This window comes from Podarcis erhardii, assembly GCF_964252035.2.
Source record: "Podarcis erhardii genome assembly, chromosome: 12".
Taxonomy (NCBI): domain Eukaryota; kingdom Metazoa; phylum Chordata; class Lepidosauria; order Squamata; family Lacertidae; genus Podarcis; species Podarcis erhardii.
Genome location: NC_138513.1, coordinates 37,308,084 through 37,335,665, shown reverse-complemented (window position 1 = coordinate 37,335,665; position 27,582 = coordinate 37,308,084). Strand labels below are relative to the sequence as shown.

Here is a 27,582-nt window from a genome sequence, read left to right as displayed (position 1 = left end):
TAAACTTAATTCTGGGCTTTTTGCCCTGCCAGACAAATTTGGAAATATCTCTCTGCCACTTCCGAAAGCACTCTGTTTTGTCCACAATCTGTAATGTTTGAAATAAGAACAGCATTTTTGGCAAAACATTCATCTTAATAGCACCAATTCGGCCTAACAAGGAAAGTTTCAATCTTGTTAATTTATATTACTGTTAAAGGATTTGTTTTTACTTAAACGTGCTCCCTAATCTGTACAGGTTCTGAATGATGTAATACCAGGGCTGACATACGTCCGGAATTTTCTGGACATAGCTGGGATTCGCCTGTCAAAAATGGCCTCTGGGCAGAATTTTTTAAAAGCAGCAAAAATGTCCAGGAAAAGTGTTGGTTTTGGGCGATTTTCATTTAAAAAAATAGGTAAAAGACTTCTTTTTTTGGAGATTTTGCAAAAAAAAAACAAAAACCTCAACTACTTTTGTGTCCCAATTTTCACTTTTTGAAAAAAGTTTTAATCATGGAGTCAGATTGAAGCATCATTACTGTTACCAAGCAATATGAACTTCCCTTCGGACATCAATTCTCAATCCTCTTTTACTGAAAAAATAATAATACAGGTGTTTTGTATTTAAATGTTATTTGGATATGAGCACACCTCCCTTAAAGTAGACCAGAGGTGGCTACCCTGTAACTATCCAAATATTGTTGGACTAAAACTCCCATCAGCCACTATGGTCAGTGGCAAGGGATGATGGGAGTTGGAGGCCCACAAATTAGCCAAGCCTTGTTCAAGAAAAGCCAAACCTTTTGCAAAATAAAGCTAACTGTACTCATTTGTAATTTGCTCCTAAGAGTAGAGCGAATTGTGATAACATTTGGAAACATTATTTTATTGCTCTGTATTAATGTTTTATGTCTCACATTTGTGTCTTGCTCCTGTTGCATATGCCCTACTTCAGTTTCCCCCAAAGCAGGTACTATCCAGATTGTTTGGACTACAGCTCCCATCAGCCCCTGCCACTATGGCCAGGGGTAAGGTACATTGGGAGTTGTGGTTCAGCAACATCTGGAAGGCACAAGGTTGGAGAAGGCTATCCTGTGAAATTATATTGTTATATTCATATTGTTATTGATTTTGTTGTGACAGTTAAAAAACCAGGAAATAAATGGATTATCCATCAGTTTGGGGAGACATCGACATGACTAATTCTATCATATACCATACAGGTTTCAGAACACTTTACTGGCCTTACTGAAGTTGAGCCAATCACACCCACAGGACACCTCAATTGCTGGCCTAGATTTAATGCACACACAACTTGTTGGCATCTGTCTGTCTTAAGAGGCAATGGAGTGTGCCTCTGGAGGTGAAGTCAAACTGCTGCATTAGCAGCATCGAAGTGACCTCCCCAGGGCGCAAGTATGTATGGAGGTCCTGGGCTGCCCAGATGACAAGACCTCCCTCTCGGCCTTGCTGATGTGGTCAAAGGAAAGCAGAGCAATACGTTTGGCACCAGCTTGGCTGCAGGAGAAGGAGGCGTACAAGGTGCCATCCAACCATCTTAGGGACTCCACTCTGGATTTGTGTAGGGTTTACTCCTTAACCATTTTTTCTCCCAAAGATGTCCCACAAGGCAGTGGAGGTTTAGGAGTTTACCTTCTCCTAGATGGTCTACCTCCCGGGGTCGACAAGCCCCGTCTGCTCACACAAACATTTAGCACCACCAATGAAGAGCCTATGAAACAAGCCAACAAGGCCCTCCTGCCCTATGTGATTTCCATAATATGGTGTTATTGCAGTCTAATTTTTCATTAAAAATTGGCCAGTGACAGAGGTCCTTTTCAGCAGCCTGGCTTGTGATTTATGTGATATGGCTCTAGCTTAGACAAATATGCTGACATTGGAAGTGTGGGGATTGGTTAAGTGATCTGCTGAGGCCGCCAGCAATTTTAAAGTGTGGGGAGGGAGTTAAATGGGAACCTCTGCCTTTAGGCACATGCTCTAAAGTCTGGGTCTCAGTGCCTGGCATCAGGAAGTCAGAGAGCAGGAAGGGTGGAGAAGGTGAGGCTCATCTATATGGAGCAGCACTGCTTTTAGATAGATGATGCCGCCAGGCTAGAGTGGAGATCAATGGTCCAATTCAGTAAATGTCAGCTCCATAGGTTTAAAACAGAAGGGAATGTCCAAATTCTTGGATCTAAAAAGCAAAAGGTTATGTTGAAATTGGTCTCTGAAGGTACCTTAAGCTAACTAGGCCTTTATTGCTTAGCACCCACTGTAATCCTCTTTCTGTTTGTTGGGGGAAACGTCTCAGAATGGTAGAGAAATGTATCAATAATAATCTTTTTTTACAAAATTAAATCCCATAAATGACTTGAATAGCTGCAGACACTGTTTGCCAGCCCAATGGCTGAAAACAAAGGAAGCAAAAGAAATAATAATAAGACTGAGTTACACCCCAACCCCCTTCTCGGCTATCGGAAGGCAGGTGTGTTACATGATAGCGAATGCACCATCTCCAACAGGCAAAGAACAGGAAGGAATGTGTAATTGAGGTCACCACAAGACAGAGGCAGCATGTTATTGCTGCTTCTCTATACGGGCCTTCAAATGGTAAAGATAATGTCATCGAAATGCACAATGGCGCTTTCAACGGCATGGCAGTGATAAAACCAGGAGACACAAGTGAAAATATAATAAATAAATCGGGCAGACTGTTTATTTCCCCAGAGAAAGATGGTGATTAAGGTGTCTGCCTTCTGCCTTAGCAATAAAAATGTGAGCAATTTTCCTCCCTTGAAGAGTTGTTCCTGGCTTTGCCTGTTTGACACAGAGTCTTCGTTTACAGCCATGACACTCATCCTTTTCATCTGTTTGCTCTAGTAGAAGAACTGAAATAATTTTAGAGGTGAAAGGAAGGTGGAGGGACACATTGCATACCACAAAGGAGTTTTAGGCTACCTGCAATCCTATATACCAGGGGTCAGCAACCTTTTTTCAGCCATGGGCCAGGCCACTGTCCCTCAGACCATGTGGTGGGCCGGACTTTTTTGTGGGGGGGGGGGAATGAACAAATTCCTATGCCCCACAAATAACCCAGGGATGCTTTTTAAATAAAAGCACACATTCTACTCATGTAAAAACACGCTGATTCCCGGACCGTCCGTGGGCCAGATTTAGAAGGCAACTGGGCCGGATCTGGCCCCCGGGCCTTAGGTTGCCTACTCCTGCTATATACAGACACTAGGGAGATAGCCCCATTTAACACACTGAGACTTGCGTCTTAGTAAACATATGAGATTGTGCTCTTAAATTCCATGCAGCACAAGTTGATGCAGGCTTACTCAGAAGTAAGTGCCACTATGTACAGAGGCTTTGCACGTGTGCACACAAGATACACAAGAGATGACATTCTTGTGTAGAACCAGAAGGTGGTCTGTGTCTGCCCCCCCAAAAAAACCAGAGCAAAGGCCCATCTGGTCCAATAGCAAACGAGATTAGATTGTCACTAACTTCAGAATGCCTTATGGGGTTCATGAATGAATGAATGAAATAATAGCCCATTCCTGTTGCTTGCCCTCTTAGCAGGTGGAATTCATGATGTCTCTGAACCTGGAGGTTGTATAGAGTCTTCATAGCCAGAGACAGATTTCTTCTCCTTGTCTCTGGGCATTTGTGTAATCCCCGTCCCAGCCCTCCAATCTGGTAGTCCTCATCACAACTTGTGCCTGCGAATTCCACAAATAGTTACAGGAAGAAACCCTTTCCATGATCTGTGCTAAATCTTCCCCATCAGTGATACTGAATGACACAGAATTCTAGTATTAAATGAAATAAACTCTCCCTCTATCCTCTCTAGGCCCTTGGCTGCCTCTTCCCTGATCTTTTCCCAGCTGTTAAGATGTGCTACAATTCAATTAAATGCAGAGGTACGGCTATGTCTGTCTGTGCAAATAAAAAGCTTGAAATATATTGTGTCACCTACATTTCTGTTCTTGCTGCTGTTCTACAATTATTCCCTATCCTTTCTAGACCCCCCCCCCACCTCCCCACAACAAGAACATTTCTGGTATTTCTGGCTAGAGGCCTCTGCCTCACTTACCCCCATTCAACGCCAGCCCAGACACTGAGGTCCAGCTCTGAGGGCCTTCTGGTGGTTCCCTCGTTGTGATTGCAGAAAAAGACCTGGAAGCAATCTGGATCAACCTTTGTTCCAAGAAAGATGCCATTTAGTGGCTCTAGGTATGTTTGTCCATAATTCTACCCAACCAAGTACATATGTACCTGCAAGTGCATCCAAAGAAGTGGACTTATGTATGCCACAATAAATTTGCTAGGTACTACAAAAGACTGCTATGAAAATGCCTCTCCTTTTCCCCCAGCCACCAAATCATAAAGCCCAGAAAGAAAATCAACACCTCTTCAAAGTACTGCTATGTTTTATTTATTTAAATAAATTATAATATTATTACTCTTATCATCAATGGGAGTTAATTATCTTGCACAAGCCCCTCGATTTTTTTCAGATCCTTTAATTCTGAACGAAGCATGAGTCAAAGAGAAAGGAAAAGTCAAAAGGATAAAGAATGCTAATAGGCATGTTCAAACAGTCAAAGAAAGACATAGGAATTATATTGATATTTATTACTACTATTGTTGGCATCCGTCTGATTGATTTATGAAATAAGCAGCATTAGATAGGGAGTATCCAAACTACAAGTTAGAAATGCTAGTTATATTCACAGATAACATAAGGCAGGAAATGTTGGCTTCCTTATGAAAGGCAGTTCTGCTCCTCTGCCTGAACACACACAAACCAAAATCCCAAGATCACACATTTTTCCTGAGCGTGCTTGTTGACTTACCTATATGTGGGTGGGTGGGGTGAGGGGGATTTTAAAATGTTTTTGCTTAGCTTGCTTAACCAAATGAAGCTTGGTTTACTTGCTTGCAGCTGAAGACAAATTAGGCTGATTATATTGGAAAGGGCACACAGTATATCTAAGAATTAAAAGCATGACTGGGTATTTAGGATAAAGGAAATGAATAGCCCACATTATCCTCAGACTTTGTACAATTAAGTGCCCCAAGGCTTTACGCTATTAATTTTAAAGGAAACGTCCAAATATTTTTAGCACTGGTCACAAAACACTTTTCATTTCCAGCCTTGGGCTGGCTTATGTACATATTGTGTACATGCAAAATTATTCACTTGAGGATGGGGGAATGTTATATAGTTCTGTGACTTGCCGCCTTGCTTTTATGTGAACAAATGGTCCATTTTTTATTAACAGATGTTTCTTTTGTGCGCACATCACACATTCCCCAGTTCATTTTCTTTCCTTTGAGATATTGTCTGGTATGCACATTTTTATATGCTAATATTAAACACGTGGTATTTGCCAGAGCAATTGGTATATAAAACAGGAAAGCACCACAGCTTCAAAAGTCTTTTGAAAAGGTTGAGATTAGTGCACTGAGTCCGTGCTAGCCTGAAACTGCCTATTATAAACATATATAAATACTAAACTATAAAAGCTTGAGATCTCTACAGGTTAGAGTATAGCACTGAGAAAGCTAGTGCATATTTGAACTTGAGAGGCTAGCACACATACATACATCTGCCACAGGATTCTTGTGGTGGGGTGCTGGTGATGTGAAAAACCTCAAAGGACTTGACTGATACTGAAACTGATGCAACAATAAAGCCTTACTCTGCTTTGACCACTTCTCTACATTTTTCTGGGTTCCTAAAGAATGTTACAATCTGCACACTGCGACAGAAGATCAAAAACAGGATAACAATTTGGCATGCATAACAATTCAGTTTTTGCTCTACTTTGGGGGGAAGGGAGATATTATTGCCATATTATGCACCTATTTTAATTAATGGGCATATTTTTTTCCATGATGTATTCAAATAGCATAAAATGATTAATATCCTGGAAGACAAGATAAAGCAATCATGCTAATTACAAAAGCAGTATAATGCAGTGGATAGAGTGTAGTGTTTGCATATTCAAGGGCCATGTTCAAATCCCCACCCAAGCCACAAATCACATGATAGCCTCTGCTCAGCCCCTCTCACAAGGTTATTTGAAAGATATGTTAGTCAAACACGACTCATGGCGCACTCTCCAAAAGTGCTACAAGGATGATTAAAAAAAATACTGTACTCAACGACAAAATTCAGACTTCTGACATAAATTCCAAGTGAATAAAATTAAGTGCATACACATATTAATGTTTGCAAACTGTGTTACAGATGTTTAAAAGCAATATAAATGCAGTCAGATCAGAATTAAGCGATTCAACATCTTGCTCCATACTTTGGTAGTTTTGTCTACTTTATTGCTTCAATATTTTATTACATTTATAATAGTTTTGCATAATTCCATAAATCTTCACCCAAATTTCAGAGACAACAGTGGACAACAATTTATGTTGACACACTACATAAGCTACTTGCCACATTGAAGCTCTTAGCAATAAAATTCAGCTGTAAAGAGTATTCTTACTAACCCCTTTGTACTCCTTGGGGATTTTTTTAAAATGAGAAACATTTTCATAATAGCATAGATATTACTCTATATTAAGGGTCTTTATTTTATATTGCAGAAAATTATTAACCAGACGCCACATGTTTTATCTATGTAGGCAGTACATTAAGATAATTTGCAGAAAGCTAACAATTCCTAAAAGAAAGTAGCACACACCACCTAGAGCAATATAACCCCTCGCTCTTTTCTAAAAGGAATGCTGGATTTGTTGGAAACCTGTAGCTTGTCTTACAGTAAAAAGCCAGGGAAAGTGATTCAAACCTTTGTCTGCACTGCAGGTTCATAATTAAGCAATGCAGACACAGCACCTTACAGCTAAACAAGAGCTGCAGTCTTTTGTTCACAAAACTAGCTACCTTGTAACTGCCAAAGATGAGCTGAGCCTGTAACCAAAGAAAATGTATTGGCTGGGAGTCAGATCTACAGCTCTTGCCAACATGATATCACAAATCCTGATTTAACACTAGCATAACAATGCACATTATTCTGACCTCACAGATAGACTGGTACAAGTGATTTGGGCAGGAGAACAATAAAGTCACCGGCCCCACCTTTTTATCAATCCATATTACAGCTGGCCACCTACAAACACTGGGCCCCAATATTTTATCTGCTCACTCATGGTGTGAGCGTCTCTTCCATCCCAACCTTAGCAGCATCAGGGCAGCCTTCCTAGAAAGAGTCATAAATGTGATCAATAGTTTGTGCTTTTGTAACATACTGTTACAAAAGTCGTGTGTCTGCCCCTCTCTCTGCCGAACAATAGCAAGAGACTATGGGGTCCCAGGCATCCCCACAGGGTTTGTATTCCTTTGCAGAATGGAAGACACGGCAGAGACTGTCATGGCTTTAAGAATTATGGTTTATTCACCTATTTACACCACAGAGGGAGTCCAGGTCTTAAAGCATGGTCCTTTCAATACCAAAGTAACACAATCTATCATTACTAGAAGGTCAGTGTGTCTGAAGGACTGGACAGAAGTTGTCTGCAGCTGAGAAGGTCCCCATGAACTAGACAGCACCCTCAAGAGACTTGGGGGCATAATTCAGAGGATACCATGGCTAAATTTTGTAGTATCTCTAGTTCAGCAATCTAATCTCATATGCCCTAGAGGTTTGAGACAAAGGTACTCTGCCCATACTTTTCTGTCCTGGGCATGTAGATGAATACCAGAGGCAAACTGCACTTTCTGGAAGCAACACCAATATGCATCCTCCTTTAGGTTTAAAGTGGTACTAGATGCCTAGCATATATAAACCCAAACAGTTCTACCTGGTGTTGGAGAGAGTGTCCTACTAAAGGGACATACTGACACATGTGGTGAGAGTGTCCAAAAACAAAAGTTCTGGGGAAATGTTTTCATAGAGATGTCTTTGATTGCGAGGCAGACAGTACCCACGACTCCAGGGCTGGCTCTGCTTAAACTGTATAGTCAGGATATGCCACAAATTGGAAACAAAGAACTCATAACACATATGTTAACCAGGGCAAGAATGACCATTGCCAGGACATGGAAATCATTGCAATTGTTGACCATGGACCTGTGGTTAGTGCAGTCTGGCAGGTAGCATTACTGGGGAAACTGACGTGGAAATGTAAGATAGCAAGAGGCCTGGGGAATATGATTAACTTTTATCCAGTCTGGGGCGATTTTATAGATTATACAAACAGGGAGGCATATGGTAGAACGATGCCTATGGTCTACATCTACAGCACAGTTTGACATGCATGAAGTAAACATTTTAATTTAATTTTTTCTCCTTCCCTCTTCCCTTTCTATAAACCTTGCAGACCAGCACTGCTGCTGTTACAATATATCTTTTTAGTTGCGGACAATAGTCTAAGTGATAGAGGTTATTATGTATCATTTTGCATTTGTTAAGATTGTCAAAGTGTATATGCTAAAATCATCAGTTTTGTGGAGTATTCAGAGATGCTTCTCTGATTGTGTGTAGTTGTTTTATCTTTGTTTTAAATATGTATTTTTAATGCATACTTCTTGAGGCTTCGGCCATTTAAAAGTTTTGCCAAATACTCTCCACATGGTTTAGACTAAGCATTATTATCCACATAATGGCAGATATGCAGAAAGCATATGACCCAAAAGTTACTGTCTCTTATCTCTAGGAGTTTTGTTTTATCTTAGCAGAGCAAACAATGCTGCGTAAATCAGGAAGATCTTTTTCCATTGACTGGACTCCAGCCAGTTAGTGACTTGTCAGTCAAACGCAGGAAGCTTGTGGGAGACAGAAAGATGGATTACATATGCAGAGAGTTCTGAGCACCTCCACAGGGAGCCTTTCCAGTCACAGCAAGGTTCCAAATGCGTTTTTATGCTCACCATGCTAATGCCTTCAGAAAGATTCCATGTTCCACTGAAGGCTGCATTTACCTTGATTCCAGAAATAGCATCCATATCTTCAGGAGGAAAGGACATTTAACACTGAGACCAACATTTCAAAATTGGACATGAAACATGTTTCACAGCAGTAAATTCCTGCAGTAATATCAAGACAAATCAGGATTTACATCCTCAGGGAATTGGAATGGTTTTTTAAAATTACCAAAATATGTACCCTATCATTTATGGATGATACTTTTCCCTTTCAAGTCCTACAAAGAGCAGCAAGCTCCCTATCTCATGGATCTGTCCTGATTACAGGAGAAGAGGGCAGGCATGGCCTTTCCTAACACTAGTGGATCAGTTCATTCCAATCAAAGAAGCAAGCATAGTGGTACATTGGGTTACAGACGCTTCAGGTTACATACGCTTCAGGTTACAGACTCCGCTAACCCAGAAATAGTACCTCAGGTTAAGAACTTTGCTTCAGGATGAGAACAGAAATTGTGCGGCGGCGGCAGCGGGAGGCCCCATTAGCTAAACTGGTACCTCAGGTTAAGAACAGTTTCAGGTTAAGAACAGACCTCCGGAAAGAATTAAGTTCATAACCCGAGGTACCACTGTATTCCTTACCAGGGAAGAGGCAAAGAGCACCAGTTTTGTATGTCATCCAGTTCTCACCTGACAGCAGGGAGGGACTCTTATGCCAGTCTGACAAGTTTATGCTCATACAGTGATTAGACTACAAGCCTTCAAATAGATGCATTTTGGGCAATAAGTAGACAAAGCATACTTAAATATACTTAATGTTCAAATACATTTGGTCTTAACTATTAAAAGAACAAACAAATAAACAAACAAACAAAAAACCTATTATGCCACATTAAGACAAGAGCAACAATTACCCAGGATCTTAAAATCACGATATACAACTTGTTATCTGGGTAGAAAAGAGTGTAATTTATTTTAAAGAACATCACAACCAAACAGCATGTACTATTTTTTAGGGGAAATTAAAATACAGGAGGTTCACTCTAACCTATATTTATTCTACTGCACAAAGCCACACATAAAATAGCTGTGCAGAGATGGAAAAGCTTGGGTGTGAAGTGAATAAATTGAAACTAAATTTAGCTTCTCTGCAACAAAAGTTTCAAAATTCCTGCTGTGTACTCATGAAGTTTAAAAGACACAAGCTCTTTGAAACTCCTTGTGGTTTAATCTATTCACTGAGTAATCAGTAATAGTTTAATGTATTCAAACTCTCCCTGTGTAAATGGATTTTAAAAGAAAATTAATCACAACCAGAATAAATCTACATTTCAACATACTATATATTTCCCTACTCCTTAAGTGCAAGTAGATAAATAGGTTCCGCTTTATAGTGGGAAGGTAAACGGCGTTTCCGTGTGCTGCGCTGGTGCTGGCTCGCCAGAGCAGCGATGTCACACTGGCCATGTGACCCAGAAGTGTTTGCGGACAGCGCTGGCTCCCGGCCTCTTAAGTGAGATGAGCGCACAACCCTAGAGTCTGGCAAGACTGGCCCGTACGGCCAGGGGTACCTTGACCTTTACTTTTTATATACATACTATATATACTTGCTACTATATGTACATACCATATAGTTCCCCATTTAAACCTAAAGTGGCTGCAAACCACTGTTGTGTCGTTATTTTAGGAAAAATTATATTTTCTCAAAATTTTACACTCAGAATTTTATTGACAGGCAGTCTATAAATACCTAGAATATTTTTTTTAAAATCCGCAATTCATTAAAATTTAAATGACAAGGAAATCCTTTCTTTACCATAAAAACAAACAGTAAGGAGAACTAATGCTAATTTCCTGCTATAATATTAATCTGAAAACCTAGTATTTATATGGAGAGAGAGAGAGGGAGAGAAAGACAGAGAGAGACAGAGAGTCTTATTAGAGTGTCTAAAGCAGGTGCTTCCTGCTGAAAGAGGGAGGGATAAAGAAAATAAATCTAATTTTCAAAGTTTATAACCTAGGGGTGATATTCTGTCACTTCTGTTGCCATCTGCACTAAAACTTAGTTGAATTAGAACTGTACTGCATTTAATACTACAGAGTGTGTGTCCAAGTGTTTGCATTCTTGCACAAATGAAATGTGTTAATGGCAGCCTTCCGGCAAAGCAAATGCTTAGTCTGTGCCCTTCAAAGGGTTTGTGAGTGATCCTTACCCTGCTGTCTTCATCCTTAATTGGCCTCCACTGTGGGGAGCAATTAAAAATAAATGGTAGCTTGCTGAGCCGCTGGGAGGGATGTTCTGCAGTTCTGATCATGAACTTCATAGGTCCAGCATCAACGCCTGAAATGGGCAAAGAGAGAAATAAAATTAAACTGAACAACTGTGTAAATACATTTGGTGGAAAAAGCTACCACTCACATCAGGCTAGTTGTTTAAAGCTGAAATTAGATTGACTTTAAAAGCGATGTACAGAATATTTGCCTAATGAACTGAAACTAAGCCTACGGATATGTAACTGAAGCAACTGCATGCAGTATTCTGTAAAGCACGGTGCTTACTGATTGTGCTAAATAAACATAATGATGAAAGCGCTAGAGATGTGTTATATGGAAATTAATGGTTATTTAAATATGATGTATCAAGGCATGACTCCTCTTGCCTAAGTATCAAATAACTAACATACTATGGTAGTTAACAGCATGGGCCTAAAACCCAGAGTTCTCCCTACCCCAACAATTCAGATTTAAAGCTCATCACTTAACTTTAAAGAAAGGCCTTAAAAGAAGCCACCCTCATCACACTCCATATCTGTAATACGGGGATAATTCTGACACACATTAGAGGATCTCATAAGAACTGAAATAACAAATAAAATGACTGAAGATTTAGTCTTAATATCATGTTTTCCCCTTTCATATTCCCTTTTATGTGAAGTGGCTAAACAAGACTGAGCACTTTCAGAAGGGCTGCGTTTTATGCAGCTTTTTCAGTCATTCTATTGTTACGTCATCAGGAATTGACCAGGTACAGAAGGAAATGAGAATAGGGCAACATAGAGTCCCTTCCCATTCTTCTTTGGCTTGGCATCTATGGAAGAATTGTCTATAATATATATCACATCTGAGTCTTTTTTTAAAAAAGCCCTGCCATCCCCTGATGTTCCATCTCAAATTATGTAACATTTCTAAGTATCATTCCAATTACAGGTGCAAGCAACAGCAGGAGTGCAGAATTATCCAGCAATTATCCCATAAAACCTTTGTTCAAATAAAAATGTTTAAATACTCCTAAGAGATGGCATGGTGAGACCTCATGGGGTTTCTTTCAGAAACGAGCTCAAAGCTAAAACACCATGGAGAAATCCTTGTTTTGTACCTTTCCAGATTCCACTTCCCATGTTGACAGAAATCAGAGTAGGGCATCAACCTCTAACCTGAAGGAAAGGGGTAGTAGTGTCATAAGGCTGAATATGCTTTTAGGGTATTACAGAGTAAGCATAGAAGCTAGCAGTTTTGGAATCAATGAATCCCATACAAAGCAGACACCTGTATAGGTGAAACTATAACCTGATTAATGCAAAGCATTAATGCAAAGCATTATAAGCCTAAACTATAGAAGCATAAGTGATTGGCAGTTGACCTCTGGAGACAGGCGTTGCACTTTAAGGTACCTTATTTTTTCCAAAAGCTCATTCTCATTTCCTTAAAATTCTGCATAAATTAACACACTGCGCAAATTCATTAAGTAAACTCCTACATGGCACACCAGAGCAGCACCATCTAGTGGCAGATTTCGAGAAACCAAAGGGGTTCTCTGGAGTTTAAACCAGGGTTTCCCAAACTTGAATCTCCAGCTGTTGTTGTGTGTGGGGTTTTTTTGGACTACAATTCCCATCATCCCTCACCACCGGCCCTGCTAGCTGGCGACGATGGGAGTCGTAGTCCAAAAGCAGCTGGAGAACCAAGTTCGGAAAACTGGTCTGAACCAAAAAAAAAAAGGGAGGGAAGAAGCCCCTCGAAACGATGGTGAACAAGAAGAGAATAACATGGCGGGGGGGATGTTTGAAGTGTGCGTGCAGATTTTCCCCATCCGCACGTTATCTCCACGAGACCCTTTAACACGTGTCTTCTGAGCACACTTGAGAGTTATAAAGTAAGGAAGAGACTCCCCACACCTTTCCCTTCCCTCTGAAACTCTTCATGGAGGGGCAGGAGGGCAGGGCGCCTTGACCGACGCCCGCGCTTCCTCGACGGCGCCATTTTGCGACCCTGCGAAGGAAGGGACCGGCTGGTCGCGTCGTTGTCGTTTTTATTTTATTGCCTTTTTCTCCCTTTGCTTAATATATTGGCAGCGGGAAGAAGAGGAGGAGAAGGAGGGTGGGAAGGGGAGGGGAAAAGCTTCGTCCGCTTCCCTCAAAGCTTCCCCGTAAGGTGCAAGGTGACCGCAGCGGGTGCGCCTGAGGGCGAGCGGGCGGGCGGGCGGGCGAGTCCTTCCCTCGTTCCCTTCAGCGGCACGCGACGCCTCACTCTCGCGCTCGCGAGGGAAAGCCGTGCGCCTCAACCCTCCCTGCGCGGCCTTTTTTTAAAAAAATCCCGTCCCCTCCCGAGGCGGATCCGCGGAGCCACCGCCCCTCAGGCCGCGCGTCTTTCGCCGCCTTGAGTTCGCTCGCTCCACGCGGTCGCCTCTTAGAGCGTGTGAGTGTGTGGGCGGGAAGGTGGGGAAAAGGGCGGGAAAGGAGGGCGGCGGCGGCGGCGGCGGGCCGGAGTCCGAAGGCTTGCGGTCGGGCCTACAAAAGAGCGTGAGGGGAGCGGGGTGGGGGGTGTGGCATGCACGCGCTGAGGGGAGGGAAAAACGGGGTTTCTGAGGGGGGGGGCGACGGGAAGTGGCTTGGGGGTCGCGGTGCTGGAGGGGAGGTCATTCAGAAGTGCGGCTTCCCCGGTTCTCTTAGCGGTTCAGCGGCGGTTGTTTTAGACTCGGGGCCGCGCAATTTCCGCAGGTCTGCAACGCGGCTGTGGGGGCTTCTTCTTTCTCGCTTTCCTACTGAAGGGGCTGCAGGCCCTAAAGTACCTCAAAAGAAAGGGATGGGCAGCTAGGGTTAAATCAGTTGCTATCTTTACACACAATATATTATACACGTCTTTGCTGTCGTGGCCTGAGGAAGACAAGTTTCTGTGGCAGGGCCCTTCCATCTTTTTTTTAATTAAATTTCAACGTCCTTTGGAAGCGGGGTTTTGTTTTTTGAAAAAATATTTTAATTTTATGTCTCTCTAGATTTGGCAAGTAGGTGAGCATAAGCTTCAAGTGAATCTAAGATTTTTTTTTAGAAAAAAAGAGGAGAGTTGTAGGTGATAAAACATAGGCCTGTCTCTAGAAAAATATAACTTTTTTTTAATTAAAAAAAGAAAGCACTTTGTTCCATTAGTCCATGATGGTACGAAAAGTGCAAAAGAGTAAAGAGCAGCCGGTTTGGTTGTTGCCAGAAATAGGGATGGAAGCTGAAAAGGGGCAACCATCCAGCAGTCTAGATCGCTCTCGGAAAGATGAGAGCAGCTGCAAGGAAAAGTCATTTTCTTTGTCGGCTAGTAACTTAAGCAACCCGATTGTTCTTGGTTCTGAAGTACAGTTAAGGGAGAAGCAGCAGCAGAGCAAGGAATTTGTCTCTAAAAGAAGGAAGGGGCAAAGTACTAGGGAAAGGAATGCAATCGGAGCAGACTGGAATTATGATGTGGGCATAAAATTGAAAGGGGAAATGGCTTTGGTGGAGAGACGTAATTCAAAGAAGGGTGTCCAGAGTATGACGGATCAGCCGAATGATTCTTCTTCTAGAGTTTGTTTGCAAACTAAATTGGCATCATGGGTTAGAAAGAAAAGAGAGAGATCCTTGCTGGGAATGGAATCTCATGACAAAGATATGACACCGGGGGGAAATAGTCTGAGTTCCTTGTTGGAACCTGAACGAAAAATCCAAAGTTGCTTGAAGAATGCAAGGAGCTTGAGGAAAAAGCACAGCTGTTCCTTCCTAAAACCAGCTCTTTGCTTAATGGGAAAGGATAGGAGTTCTGTAACAGGGCTAGAATCTCAGGAAGCAACTAGGGAACTGCAGAAAAGCGAGAGCTGTTCTGAACCGGGACCACACCAGAAAACATGGAACATGAGGAAGAAGACTAAATTGGTTTGGCAAGAGCAAAAAGCTTTTAGGAACCCGGAGAAAAGTCAAAGAACAAATAGGGGGTGCTTGTCTTTTAAGTTAAAGCCTGATATACACAGCGTAAGCCCGAGAACTTTGGGAGAAAGTGAGGAGAATTCTTCTGTTGCAGGGAATCTAGAAAAATTACATGTAGGTGCAGAAGTTCCAAAACAAAATAGCAAATGCCTATTGAAGTGTGTGGCAAATCTAGAAGAGAATGGAAGGTATAGGAACACTGCAGAAAAAAGAAAGCATAAAATGGTAACCCGAGCGTCTTTGAAATCAGTGGTGTGTGAAAATGATGATAAGAACCTGAGCTGGACACCAGAGAAGTCTGTTTCAGAGGTTCCTGGGTGTAGACAAGTGATCTTTGAGGAGAAAATGATGGATTGTGGACCCACAGAGGATCTACTGATAACCAGAGTACATGGTAGTATTAAGAAACAGAGAGATGGAAAGGATGAAATTGTGACTTCAACTGAACTTAAAAAAAAGACCAGAACATCTAGTAAGGATGCTTATTCCCTCTTTTTCTTTGTATTTGTATTTGTATGTTATGTTTTTTCACCATAACTTCCCCTCCAGCCTTTATTTTCTTACAGCCTGAAAATCTTAATTCCTTTTCAAATTTAATATAAAAACTAAATCACAGTCTTTATATTTACACTAGGATACTGTTAACTAGGAAATCTTTAAGCTAGAAACCATTGTACAGTAATTTTATTGGGACACTTCACAAAGCAAGCTTCTTGCTGGAGGAGACAAGAGGCTGAAATTCCATCCCTGACTAGGGAGCACTCTTTCTGCTTACAATTTGCATGAAGCCATTAAATTGCTCCTTTTGATTCATATTTAGATTCACTTTTGACTAACAAAAATGTAAGGCACCACAGTTTTAGCCCATACAGTGGTACCTCGGGTTACAGACACTTCAGGTTACAGACTCCGCTCACGCAGAAATAGTACCTCGGGTTAAGAACTTTGCTTCAGGATGAGAACAGAAATTGCGCGGCGGCAGGAGGCCCCATTAGCTAAAGTGGTACCTCAGGTTGAGAACAGTTTCAGGTTAAGAACGGACCTCCAGAACGAATTAAGTTCTTAACCTGAGGTACCAATGCACTTAAGCTATGGGAAAAACTTAATATGCTTGTTAACAGACGCTAACTAGGGATATCACCAAATGTGGCCAAGTTTGAATTTACAATTTCACAAAACTTTCCTTCTTTGGGTATGTTGCCTATATTATGTGTGTGTTTGTATATATGTGCACATTCTACTTTGTGTAATTTTCTTGATGTATTGCATTGAATTTCCAATATTGTGATTTTTTTGCCATTCTGGAAATGCTTGCAAATATATTTTAGCAATTTAAAAAACTTTTTTTAAAAAAACCCCAAGTATTTTACATAGCCAGTAGCAAAATACATAACTCAGTCAGTAGAGCATGAAACTCTTAACCTGAGGGTCATGGGTTCAAGCCCCATGTTGGATGAAAGATTCCTTTATTGCAGGGGATTGGACTAGATGTCCCTTGTGGTCCCTTCCAACTCTACAATTCTGTAATTCTTATATTCTGTATTTCTAATTCTGTTACTCTAATTGCTGTACTAATGAATGCCAGCCATAGTGGATGAGAACTATGCTTTATATTTTTAAGCTGTTAGATATGCTAGTCGTTACTACACTTGCATTTTATAAAGACATTTTTATAAAATACATATTTATTACAGATATGCTTTGGCAAAGTCCAACCTTGTATATTAGAGTGCATTCAACATTAGATTAATTATTATCCCCTTTTTTAACTCAGGAGAGCCAGTCCATGAACTTTCAAGCATACAGCATGGAAAAGTTTGCAAGACTGGTCTGAGTACTTCTCAAGATTGCAATATACAAAATCTGCTAGAGCAATCTGCAAGCCTTCCAGTATCTAAATCGGATGAGACTGAAAGCAAAGATCCTGTCATCCCTTGTTTTGGAGCAGATACTTCCTTGTTTCCTGTTACAAATGCCAATTCACAGCTTTTGGACATAACAGTAGCTGAAAATGTGGAAACAAATGCACTGGTAGTGCAGCAAAATGAAGAATGCAAATGGTTTTCTAGGCATAATACTTTGCCATATACAGTAGAAAGGACTACTATTCCAGTAGTGAGATTGCTTGACTGTCGTTACATTAAGGCACTCTTGACACCTACAGATTTTGAGACCACCCAAAGCTGTAAGGTTCACTCTGGATCTCTGCATGTTGCACTTGATCAGTGTAAGGTTTTGTTCTCTAGCGGGGGTATGGGACAGAACGATTTGAGTTGCAGCCCTAATATAGTACAAGCTGGACAATCATTTCCAGAAAAAAGCACATTGGTTGAAAAAGAGATGTGCCAAAATACTAAGAACTCCTCAAGACGTCAAAATAGAAAGCGATCCAGGGAAAGTAAAATGTGTTTAGATTTCAAAAAGTTAAACAAAGGGGTTAAAGTGCTTGAGGATCTGGAAAAAACAGACCAGGAAGCTTTCACAAGTGTGAATACACACAGTGAATGTGGATTACAAATGAAGAGTAAAACTGCCGTAAGAAGTTCAACGATTTTGGAAAACCCAGTCTACAATGAAACAACTTTATTGTCTTCACTTGGTCATACATCTGATTTTGTTCTTGAGCAGGCTGTTCAAAAACCTCAAAATAAACGTGCCAAATTATCTTGCGGTACAGAGATGAGCAAAGCACACTTTATCACATGCAGTGCCATTGGTTTTGAGAAATCAGAGATTCTTGAAAAGGAAAATGAGTTAAGCATAATAGAACCACAAATTTGCTGTAGTAATAAATTGGTTGATAATTCTATAAGGGAGACATTAGTCAGTCAAAAAATTACCAACCACAGCAATAATGTTGCTGGCTGTATGAAAAGAGAAAAAAGAACCATCAAAGAAAACACAATACATAAAGTTAGAAAGAAATTGGAGCTACAAAGCTGTCAAAGAGCAGTACCAATTTCTGGTAAAAATGTTTGGCCCCGTGAATCGTGTGCTAGAACATACTTGTGGTTTGGTAAAAATCATGCATCAGACTCAAAAAGAGAATTTTTAAGAGTTTCTGATTCAGTAATTCTCTCTGGCCAGGCAGAACTACATAAGCCATTGGCTTGTACTGTCAAAGCTTCTGCATATAAGGTAATGGATCATAAAACGCAACTTCCCAATGAAAACCCAGAATCTGTAGTTGATATATGCAAGGCTCACTCGGCTACTGCTAACGACAGCAGAAGTTCCTCTATGGGTATGGAGGAGAGACCTAAACATTGCAGATCTTCTAGCACTAAAAATGTAAAGAAATCAAAAAGAGCTTTAAATTCATCAGCAAAGGAGGCTAAAAATAAAGGAAGTATAGCAAAAAGAAATAGTTCTATAGATACTCATAATGGTGTTTGTTCCGACAGTGGAAAACATAGGAAGACCTCAGTTCTCAAACAAGAACCACTAATCAAAGGGAACCTATCAAATTTCAAAATTCCTTTACTGAAGGATAAAAATGAATCCAGAAAAACAGAATATACTAGATTGTCAAGAAGAGATGTTTGCAGTCCTTTGGACATCCTAGATTCTACTGTGTCAGTGAAGAAAGCCAGAGCTAAAGAGACCTCGTCCAATGTGCATTCTAGACATCAGTTCAAGTCAAAAGAAGTTAATGGAATTACTGTCCTAGAAGAAAATGCAGACCAATTTGACAAGGTTCTTGAAAGCCTTTATAAAGAGACAAGTGTTCATAATGAAGGTGTGAAGACTTCCCATGAGAGAGAATTGGAATTAGCAGATTTGAAAGATAATCCTGACGCTTTGAGTACTGGTTATATGGAGATTCAAAACCACAACCCTTCTGCGGTATTGGAAGTGCAAACTAATGATGAAAGTAATTACAGCAATAACTTTGCACAGGACAAAGCTAACTTCTCTGCAGAGGTTGTTAAGGCTTATGAAGATGATGTTCTTGTGATTGATGTAATTCAGGATGACCCTGATCTGTTTGGAGAAACCAAGGAAGAAGACAAAGGGCATTGTACCCAAACCAACTTGAATGTCAGCATTTCCATAAAGGAAGAAATGGAAGTAGAACCGGAACCCCCTCAGCTTCCACAGAAGAGACATTTGGATTGCTGTCCAAGGTAAGCATATCTTCTGGAAATAATTTGTATAGTAAGTGTTTTGAGTTATTAGATGCTTGTGCTTTAGCTAGGTAAAGGGACCCCTGACCATTAGGTCCAATCACGGACGACTCTGGGGTTGTGGCACTCATCTTGCTTTATTGGCTGAGGGAGCCGGCATACAGCTTCCGGGTCATGTGGCCAGCATGACTAAGCCGCTTCTGGTGAACCAGAGCAGTGCACGGAAACGCCGTATACCTTCCTGCCGGAGCGATACCTATTTATCTACTTGCACTTTGACGTGCTTTCGAACTGCTAGGTTGGCAGGAGCAGGGACCGAGTAACGGAAGCTCACCCCATCGCGGGGATTTGAACCGCCAACCTTCTGATTGGCAAGTCCTAGGCTCTGTGATTTAACCCACAGTGCCACTCGCGTCCCTCGTGCTTTAGCTAGCCTTAAACAATTTAGTGACTTTGAGGTTAGACAGTTACTAAAAAATGTGATTTGCTTCTACTAAGTATATTATGTAGGATTTACAGTAATAGTTTGGGATTTACAGTGAGAATTGAGGATTAGCAATAATGGATTGTTCTGCTTTTTATTTTTATTATTTTAACCCAGTGATAAAAGTAAAAAGTAAGACTATAAGAGTAACAATTGAAAGTGAAGTTTGAAACACATTTATGCTGGTCAGAGGCAGTATAAAATGGTCTTTTGCAATTGACAGTAGAACTAAATAGCCTCTTCAAATTATCTTAATATTTTTCATTTGAAGATTGTTCTTTGTAGTACCATAGCATTTAGAAATACTTTTCTATTCAGCTGCAGTAAACCGTTTTAGCTAAAGCTTACTTAGCTTAATTTCATTTGCTAGGTATTCTTTTTTTTTTTTTTTAAGAATAATTTTTTATTAACCAACCAATCACATCAAATCAAACCAAATTACATAAATTCCAAATTACACAGCCGAATTTTAAATTTTTGTTGGGGGTACCCATATTTCAAGTTCCGAAGGGATCCAATCAACTTCTTGCTTCTTACTGCTGTTTTAATGTCCACAAATCTAACCTTATGATGTTCACAGTACTATCCAGTCCTTTCTTATTATTTTTCCACATCTCTTGTTGTTATTTTCATATATTTTTCCTTTCTCTTTGTGACCTCTGATAGTCTCCGCAAGCTGGTTAGAACAGTTTGTAATCCTGCGTGGATTTTTTTTATTTTTTTATCCAGTAGCCATATCCAGACGTTTTCCATATAACATCATTTCCATACATCAAAACAGTCTTAGCGTCATTAATCTTCACCAATCTGCCTCCTTTCTCAAAACCTCTGAGGACATTCACTAGGAATGCGGTCTAAAAACAAGTCCATTCTTCCTCCCAGCTGTAAATCCTTTGGCAAGATGGCGACTCAGAATTAATTGCTGCGCCATTCCAAAAGCTCTTATTGCTTCTCGGTCTCCATAAAGCATACTTTTGGTTAAAGTTTATCTCCACGCAGACCTTAATCATCCTGCTTGGGTCAGTTCAACCGACGGTTCTAATGAGGAGGGGTTCTTGTAAATCACATGGAAGGAAAGTAAAAAAGGTCCCCCCCCACCCATTCAGCCCCGTTGTCAACATACCCTGCCTTTGGTGTATCTTCATCGTAAAATATTCCTGTTTCTCCAGCCCGTTGTCTTCTTTCGCAGAGGTCACTTAAATTAGCAGACTTCACTCCCCTTCTTCACTTGAAATATGTGCATTTGCTTCTTTTGTAATTAATTATTCCAAATTGCTGCAACTAGTGCGCGATCAGAGACAGCGTCCAGGAGAGCCGAGGTCCACACGGGGGCATTCTGCCTAGGGCCCTCACCCCCTTCTTTCGAATTAGGGGGTGATTTATGGGCACAGCAGGCAAGGGCAGTGTTCCCCATTTCCTTGGGGCAACAAGGGAGGCTGCCTACTCCCATAACAGCCTCTTAATTACCCCGTGTGGGTCGGAGAGATGGTATTGTCGGCCATCTTCCAATGCGCCCCCTAGTGGCCCCCCCATTTGCTAGGTATTCAGTAGTTAGATTTGTGGTTAGCCAACGATGAATATGCTTGCTTGACATAGTTAATAGAATGTATCATTTATATCATAAAAATGTATCATTTACCGTATTTTTCGCTCTATAACACACACCCGACCATAGCACGCACATAGTTTTTAGAGGAGGAAAATCCGTAGGCATGCCACCCGTAGGCATTCCCTCCATAACACGCACAGACATTTCCCCTTACTTTTTAGGAGGAAAAAAGTGAGTGTTATGGTGCAAAAAATACGGTATATCATTTAATCATGTCTATCAATAGAATACAACCAAGGCAGAATGGCAAATAATTTAAGCCATCTACTGCATACATAATATGTTGTGTGGGCAGTAGTGAATAGTTCAGCCTACCATCAATACTCCCAAATGTGATAATCCTACATTTGCTTTTCCTGTATTGTGAAGCATCTTTATGAAGTTGTGATCCCTTTGGAGGGATGTGTTTAGAATACATAACAGCTTTACGACTGGTAACTTGCCACACTAGGCAGGTGAAAGCCTTTAAAAACAAATCTTGTATACGTCTTTTGTGAATCTTAACTATGCTAAATTCTCCAGCTAAAACTGCACATGTTTTAATGCCTAAGGCTCAGAAAAGAATCTTCAATTGACTAAGAATACTTAAAAAGACAGAATCATTTCTAACAATAATAAAACAAGAAAACACAAAACAATAAAGAATTCTATAATAAATTACCCAGTTAAGTGGGCATATCTCTCTCGTAGCTAAACAAAATCAGTACAAAGTAACGGTTCTAGCTTTTGCATGCAGGTCTCCATGTTCAAATTTGAATGGCAAGATTTTACTGCCCTTAGCTTTAAGGCACAGTTTGTGATTCTTTTAGACACATCTAAAATTTTATTTTCTGTTTTAAAATACCACTATTGTTACACCTGTAGGATGAAGAGTCAATTCTAATCTGATACCCAAATGCCAGAACCTATTATTAAATTATCATAAATGAAAACTCAGCCTGGTTAATAAAATAGCTTTCTTTGGTAAGGCACTACTTGTTGAACTGAGCTGAGAGGTGGAAGACTATATTGTATATACAGTGGTACCTCGGGTTAAGAACTTAATTCATTCTGGAGGTCTGTTCTTAACCTGAAACTGTTCTTAACCTGAAGCACCACTTTAGCTAATGGGGCCTGCTGCGCCGCTGCTGCACAATTTCTATTCTTATCCTGAAGCAAAGTTCTTAACCCAAGGTACTATTTCTGGGTTAGCGGAGTCTGTAACCTGAAGCATATAACCCGAGGTACCACTGTAATATATGCATTCCCGGTCTCTTTAGCTCCAAAGTTATGTTTCTTATTCTAATACAGTGGATGCTCGGGTTGCGAATGTGATCCGTGCAGGAAGCATGTTTGCAACCCGCAGCGTCTGCGCATGCGTAAAGTGCGATTTAGCGCTTCTGCGCAAGCGCTGAAACCCGGAAGTAACCCATTCCGGTACTTCTGGGTTCGGCGCAGTGCGCAACTCAAACTCACACAACCCAAAGTGTCTGTAACCCGAGGTATGACTATATTTATATACTGCTTAATATACAAAATACCCAAGTGGTTTGCATAAAACACAATAAGTTTAAAAAGGAAAAGATAAAGCTGTTTACAGCATTGTAACCAGAATTACAAATAAATTCTTCAGTAAAAAGAGAGTTTATTATTAAAACATTCAGTTAAATATCAATAATTGCTAAACAGCAGTGTGATGAATCTAATGAGCAAGGGTAAACCTGTTTAAATAGATGGGTCAGCAGGAGTTATTTAAAGTTTGCTACTATTTCTATTTCACAAACAAGACAGGGCTGGGGTCCCATAATGTCAAAGGACTGAAGGTAGTCCATCAGTTTACATCTTTTATCTTGCAATATCCCAAGAGAGGATCTCCTGTAGGCGTAGTCATTTATTGAACTAAGTGGCTGGAAACAATCAAGTAAGGGGACATTCTTATGGATTCTCTCCCTATGCTTTTAATCTAAACTCCAATCTTCAGCTTCCTTTATAGGACCAGTCTCAGGAATCTTACTTGATTTCAAACTCTCCTAGGAACTTCCTTTCACCTTTCTTGGAGAATTGCTTTTAGAATTGCTTTGTTCCTTCAGGGAGGTAATGGGTCCTATGATAACAATGCAAGAAAGGTTATTGGGGAAATGCAGAAAGGAATGTGCCTCACCTTTCCCCACCGGGATTGTTGCTATAAAATTCAAATATTGTCATCAAATTTTCCTCCTGAGCTTATTGATAGGTATAAGGGGCTTAGATTGAATAGGCCCCATTTTCAAAAACAGTTTATGGTGCTAGGAACTCTAGGCAAAAGAACTCATGACCCAGATTGTTAAGGGTAGTTGTGGCAGGCTTACTGCACTCATTGTGTTTTAGTTAGATGAGTGTGGTATTGGTTCAGAAAACTTTTCCTTCACTTAACATTTTGTAAAATTTTCTTGCTTACAGAGAAGATCCCATTCCGTATGATGGAACATTGGAGTCTTTCACAGATGTTGGTGTTCCACTGGCAGAAGGTAAGAACAGGAATTTAAAAACGCAACATTAAGGAGAAAATGACAACTTGTGCAGGGGGAGTTAAGTGTTAAACAGCGTCTACTCTTAAACGTTAATGGGACGCAGGTGGTGCTGTGGTCTAAACCACAGAGCCTAGGGCTTGCCGATCAGAAGTTCGGTGGTTTGAATCCCCTCGACGGGGTGAGCTCCTGGCCACATGACCCAGAAGCTGTCTGCGGACAAACCCCGGCTTCCCTCAGCCAGTAAAGCAAGATGAGCGCCGCAACCCCAGAGTCGCCCGCGACTGGACAGTACTAGTACAGTACTACTGCATACTTTGTAAGAAGGGTCATCATTTAAAAAACTCACCAGTGATATGCCCAACTTCATAGTTAAGCATTCTGTTCTTAATTTTACTATGTTTCAGCAGTATGTGTTGCATTTTTTTCCAGTTGATGGAAGTAAATCAGAATTCCTATGTGAAATAAGTTCTGCAGGAGGTGTAGCTGAATCCTGTTTTGAGGATGGGCAGTTGAGCGAATCAGATGATGTTTTAAAGAGTTCTAACACAAATGAAAAGGTACTGAAGTGAATTAATTTTTTGTTTATAAAAGGTAGTGTTGCAGAAGAGTGTCATTTATTTGAGGGAACTTTTGTCAAGTACTGTAGTAAATTGCACTACATGCAGCACAATCCAATGCATGTTTACTTAAAAGTAAGTCCCACTGAAATTGGGCAGTTCTAACTTCCAATTATGTGTGCATCGGGTTACAGCCTTAGGCATAGGCAAACTCTGCCCTCCAGATGTTTTGGGACCACAACTCCCATCATCCCTGACCACTGGTCCTGTTAGCTAGGGATGATGGGAGTTGTAGTCCCAAAACATCTGAGTTTGCCAAGTTTGCCTATGCCTAGCCTTAGAGATATCTGTATGCTGTTTTAATACAATGAGATTCATTAGATGTACTGTTGTAAACCAGCATGGTACTTTTAATTTCTCTTTCATAAATCTGAACCTGTGCTGTGAATCTTAAGTGTGTAAATCAAAATTAAGCAAAGCAAGGAAATTGGATGAACGTTAAAAAATGATTTGTTCTTTTATTAACTTATGGGTCTAGCAATACTGTGAGCTATAGAGGGAAGCCATGGAACTTCCTTCCATTCTAGATTTGAAGACGACTTTGGTAGGCTTTTGTTGGTACTGTTTCATAAATAGGACATCCTGCAATAGGGAGTTGGACTTAGACATTGTAGAACCATAAACAACAACCACACTTCGTCCGCTTGAATATTCTATGAACAAAAAGAGAAAGTTATTAAATGAAACATGAGTTTCTGTTTATTTTAACTGAATTACAACCTTTTTAATCTTACAGTACAAAATTTCAACTGTGAAAGAAGAAGCAGAGATTCAGGACACTGCAAAAATGTGTGTATGAGTTTAAGTAGTCCTAGTTAAGTGAAAGGACGACATTTTATCTTCAGACCTTTTTCTCTGGTCTTATATTCAAGATTAGACATGTAGAAGTTAGAGATAAAATGGCTGGTCAGAAGCTCCCCTTGGGGAGAGCATTATAGAGCTGAGGCACCACAAACAAAATGAGCCTTTCCCCACATGCCTAGCAAATTGTCCTTTAAGCTACCTGGGTATCAAGCTATGTATTACGTTACGTTACGTTACGTTACGTTACGTTACGTTACGTTACGTTATTATATTTCCTATACCACCCTTCATCCAATAATCACTGGACAGTTTACGATATAAAAACACAAAAATACATCACATAGTCACAAACCAAAACAAATAACCTCTTCCCACAGTATTTTATTTATTTCTTTATGCCTTAAAATGAATGTTGAATTGAAGCCATTCTTGAGAAGTCCATACTTGAAGCCATTGGAACTGTGTTAAAACTGGCAAGATGTTCCACTTCACCAGTTTTGATATGTAATTGAAGCAGCAGTATTATGAACCAGTTGAGGTTTTGAGCAGTCTTCAAAGGCAGCCCCATGTGCAATGCATTCTCAGTAGTTTAATAATAACTGTCCATGTTTTTGCAGTTGCTGGAAAGCAATTCATGCCACAGCATGAAAAGCATTAAGAGTTAGTGCAGGGTTTAACAGCAACTTGATACAGAACGTGTTGAAAGGCCACTTCTCAATTCACGCAAGCAGCCTGTCAGTAGTAATTTTGTCCTGCCTAGATTGAAGTGCAGGTTGCTCACCTTCTTCTAGTCTATTACTGATCTTTGCCACCTATTGAGCACATTGACCACTTCATCTGAGTTTGAAAAGGAGAAATATTACTGGGTGGTTGTCGCTCCAGAACAGTGTATGTCAGGGGTCAGCAACTTTTTTCAGCCATGGGCTGGTCCACTGTCCCTCAGACCATGTGGTGGGCCGGACTATATTTTTTTTGGGGGGGGGGAACGAATTCCTATGCCCCACAAATAACCCAGAGATGCATTTTAAATAAAAGCACACATTCTACTCATGTAAAAACACCAGGCAGGCCCCACAAATAACCCAGAGATGCATTTTAAATAAAAGGACACATTCTACTCATGTAAAAACACGCTGATTCCTGGACCGTCTGCCGGCCGGATTGAGAAGGCGATTGGGCCACATCTGGCCCTCGGGCCCTAGGTTGCCTACCCCTGGTGTATTGCGTTACATAGTGATTTTACATAGATGTAAAATAGCATGGAGCCTTATGGAACTCCACAACACAAGTGCTGTGGAGCAGAATCCTAACCAATATAGTCAATGGAGGAGGATTAATAATAATAAAAATTATTGCCTCATCAGCTGGTCCCAGGGCAGGTTACAGCCATTTAGATGGTACTGATCCAGAAGTGATAAATGCTATGCCCAGTTCATCCCATCTCTCTGCTCACATTTATTCTCGTTCCCAGCTCACTTGCTATGTGTATCTTTGCAACAGTAGGAGCAGCCTCCTTTCCTCCACAAGGGAGGTGTGCTTGGGTATAGAAAATATAATTTACTTTATTGTGCTAATTTTTAAATAAAAGATACAAAGTTTTTGTATTATTAGTCAAATAAGCATCTTTTTCCTCATTTGGAATTTAGTGAGAGGGCTCAGTACATTGAATCTATGAGCCATGATCATCAGCTAGAATTGACACTTCCTGCTATGAAAACTGATCCCCGGCAGCAAGTCACAGCAGTGAAACCGTGGGTGCATGGTATTGTATTAGTTCAAAATACCTACACATTTTCGTTTTATGGTACTACTACAGTGCTACTTTTCTGTGTCTGTATAAAGGTCTATTTCATTGACAGGATTTGGTTTGCAGGAAAAACCTGTGGGCTCTCTCATGCGTGCTGATTTCCTCCATTTCCTGGCTCACAGCCATAATCTCATAATATTTGAACTAGACAAGCTATTACTGCTAGCTATAGTTTGCCCATGCTGGATAGCTCAGTTGGTTACACAGTGGTGCTGATAACACCAAGGTCGCAGGTTTGATCCCCACAAGGGACAGCTGCCTATTCCTGCATTGCAAGGGTTTGGACTAGGTAATCCTAAAGGTCCCTTCCATTCTGTGGGAACCACAGTCTAAACCACAGCTGAAGTGGGCAGTGGATTCTGGTGGTAGTGGTAACCATAGTTTTCCCAGTTCAGATGTGGCAACAAACTGGTTTCTGCAAACCATGACATAAACAATGTGTTGGGAGAGGCAGGAGTGTGTGAGCCCACAGCACACTCCAGAGGCATAAATGGTGTGGCCATGATGTCTGTGTACCTGGTGCAAATGTATGTGGGTGGGTGTGCTTAT

The 27,582-nt window shown here is 40.7% G+C and overlaps 2 protein-coding genes across 19 annotated transcripts in view; one reads left to right on the top strand and one right to left on the bottom strand.

Annotated features, from left to right (window-relative positions):
* LOC309325710 (uncharacterized protein) overlaps nt 1–13,689 on the bottom strand; it is an 87,360-nt gene extending 73,671 nt beyond the window's left edge. For 4 of the 18 annotated variants that reach the window (XR_014149891.1, XM_081833996.1, XM_081833998.1 and 1 more), the window contains exons 1-2: nt 13,048–13,689; nt 11,086–11,213 (exon numbers count right to left, since the gene is read on the bottom strand). Coding sequence is in view for 9 of the 18 variants with exons in the window: in XM_081833996.1 (XP_081690122.1) it covers nt 11,086–11,213; nt 13,048–13,132 (213 nt within the window). In the remaining 9 variants the exon portion in view is untranslated. The other 14 variants (XR_014149892.1, XR_014149893.1, XR_014149896.1 and 11 more) reach the window with 14 other exon arrangements.
* A 98-nt stretch (nt 13,690–13,787) lies between these two features.
* TOPAZ1 (testis and ovary specific TOPAZ 1) overlaps nt 13,788–27,582 on the top strand; it is a 38,249-nt gene continuing 24,454 nt past the window's right edge. Inside the window, exons 1-6 of the mRNA XM_081881828.1 lie at nt 13,788–15,568; nt 16,871–19,223; nt 23,735–23,802; nt 24,235–24,362; nt 25,159–25,211; nt 26,873–26,988. Of these exons, the coding sequence (XP_081737954.1) occupies nt 14,299–15,568; nt 16,871–19,223; nt 23,735–23,802; nt 24,235–24,362; nt 25,159–25,211; nt 26,873–26,988 (3,988 nt within the window). The 5' untranslated portion in view covers nt 13,788–14,298. The remainder of the gene's footprint in view (nt 15,569–16,870; nt 19,224–23,734; nt 23,803–24,234; nt 24,363–25,158; nt 25,212–26,872; nt 26,989–27,582) is intronic.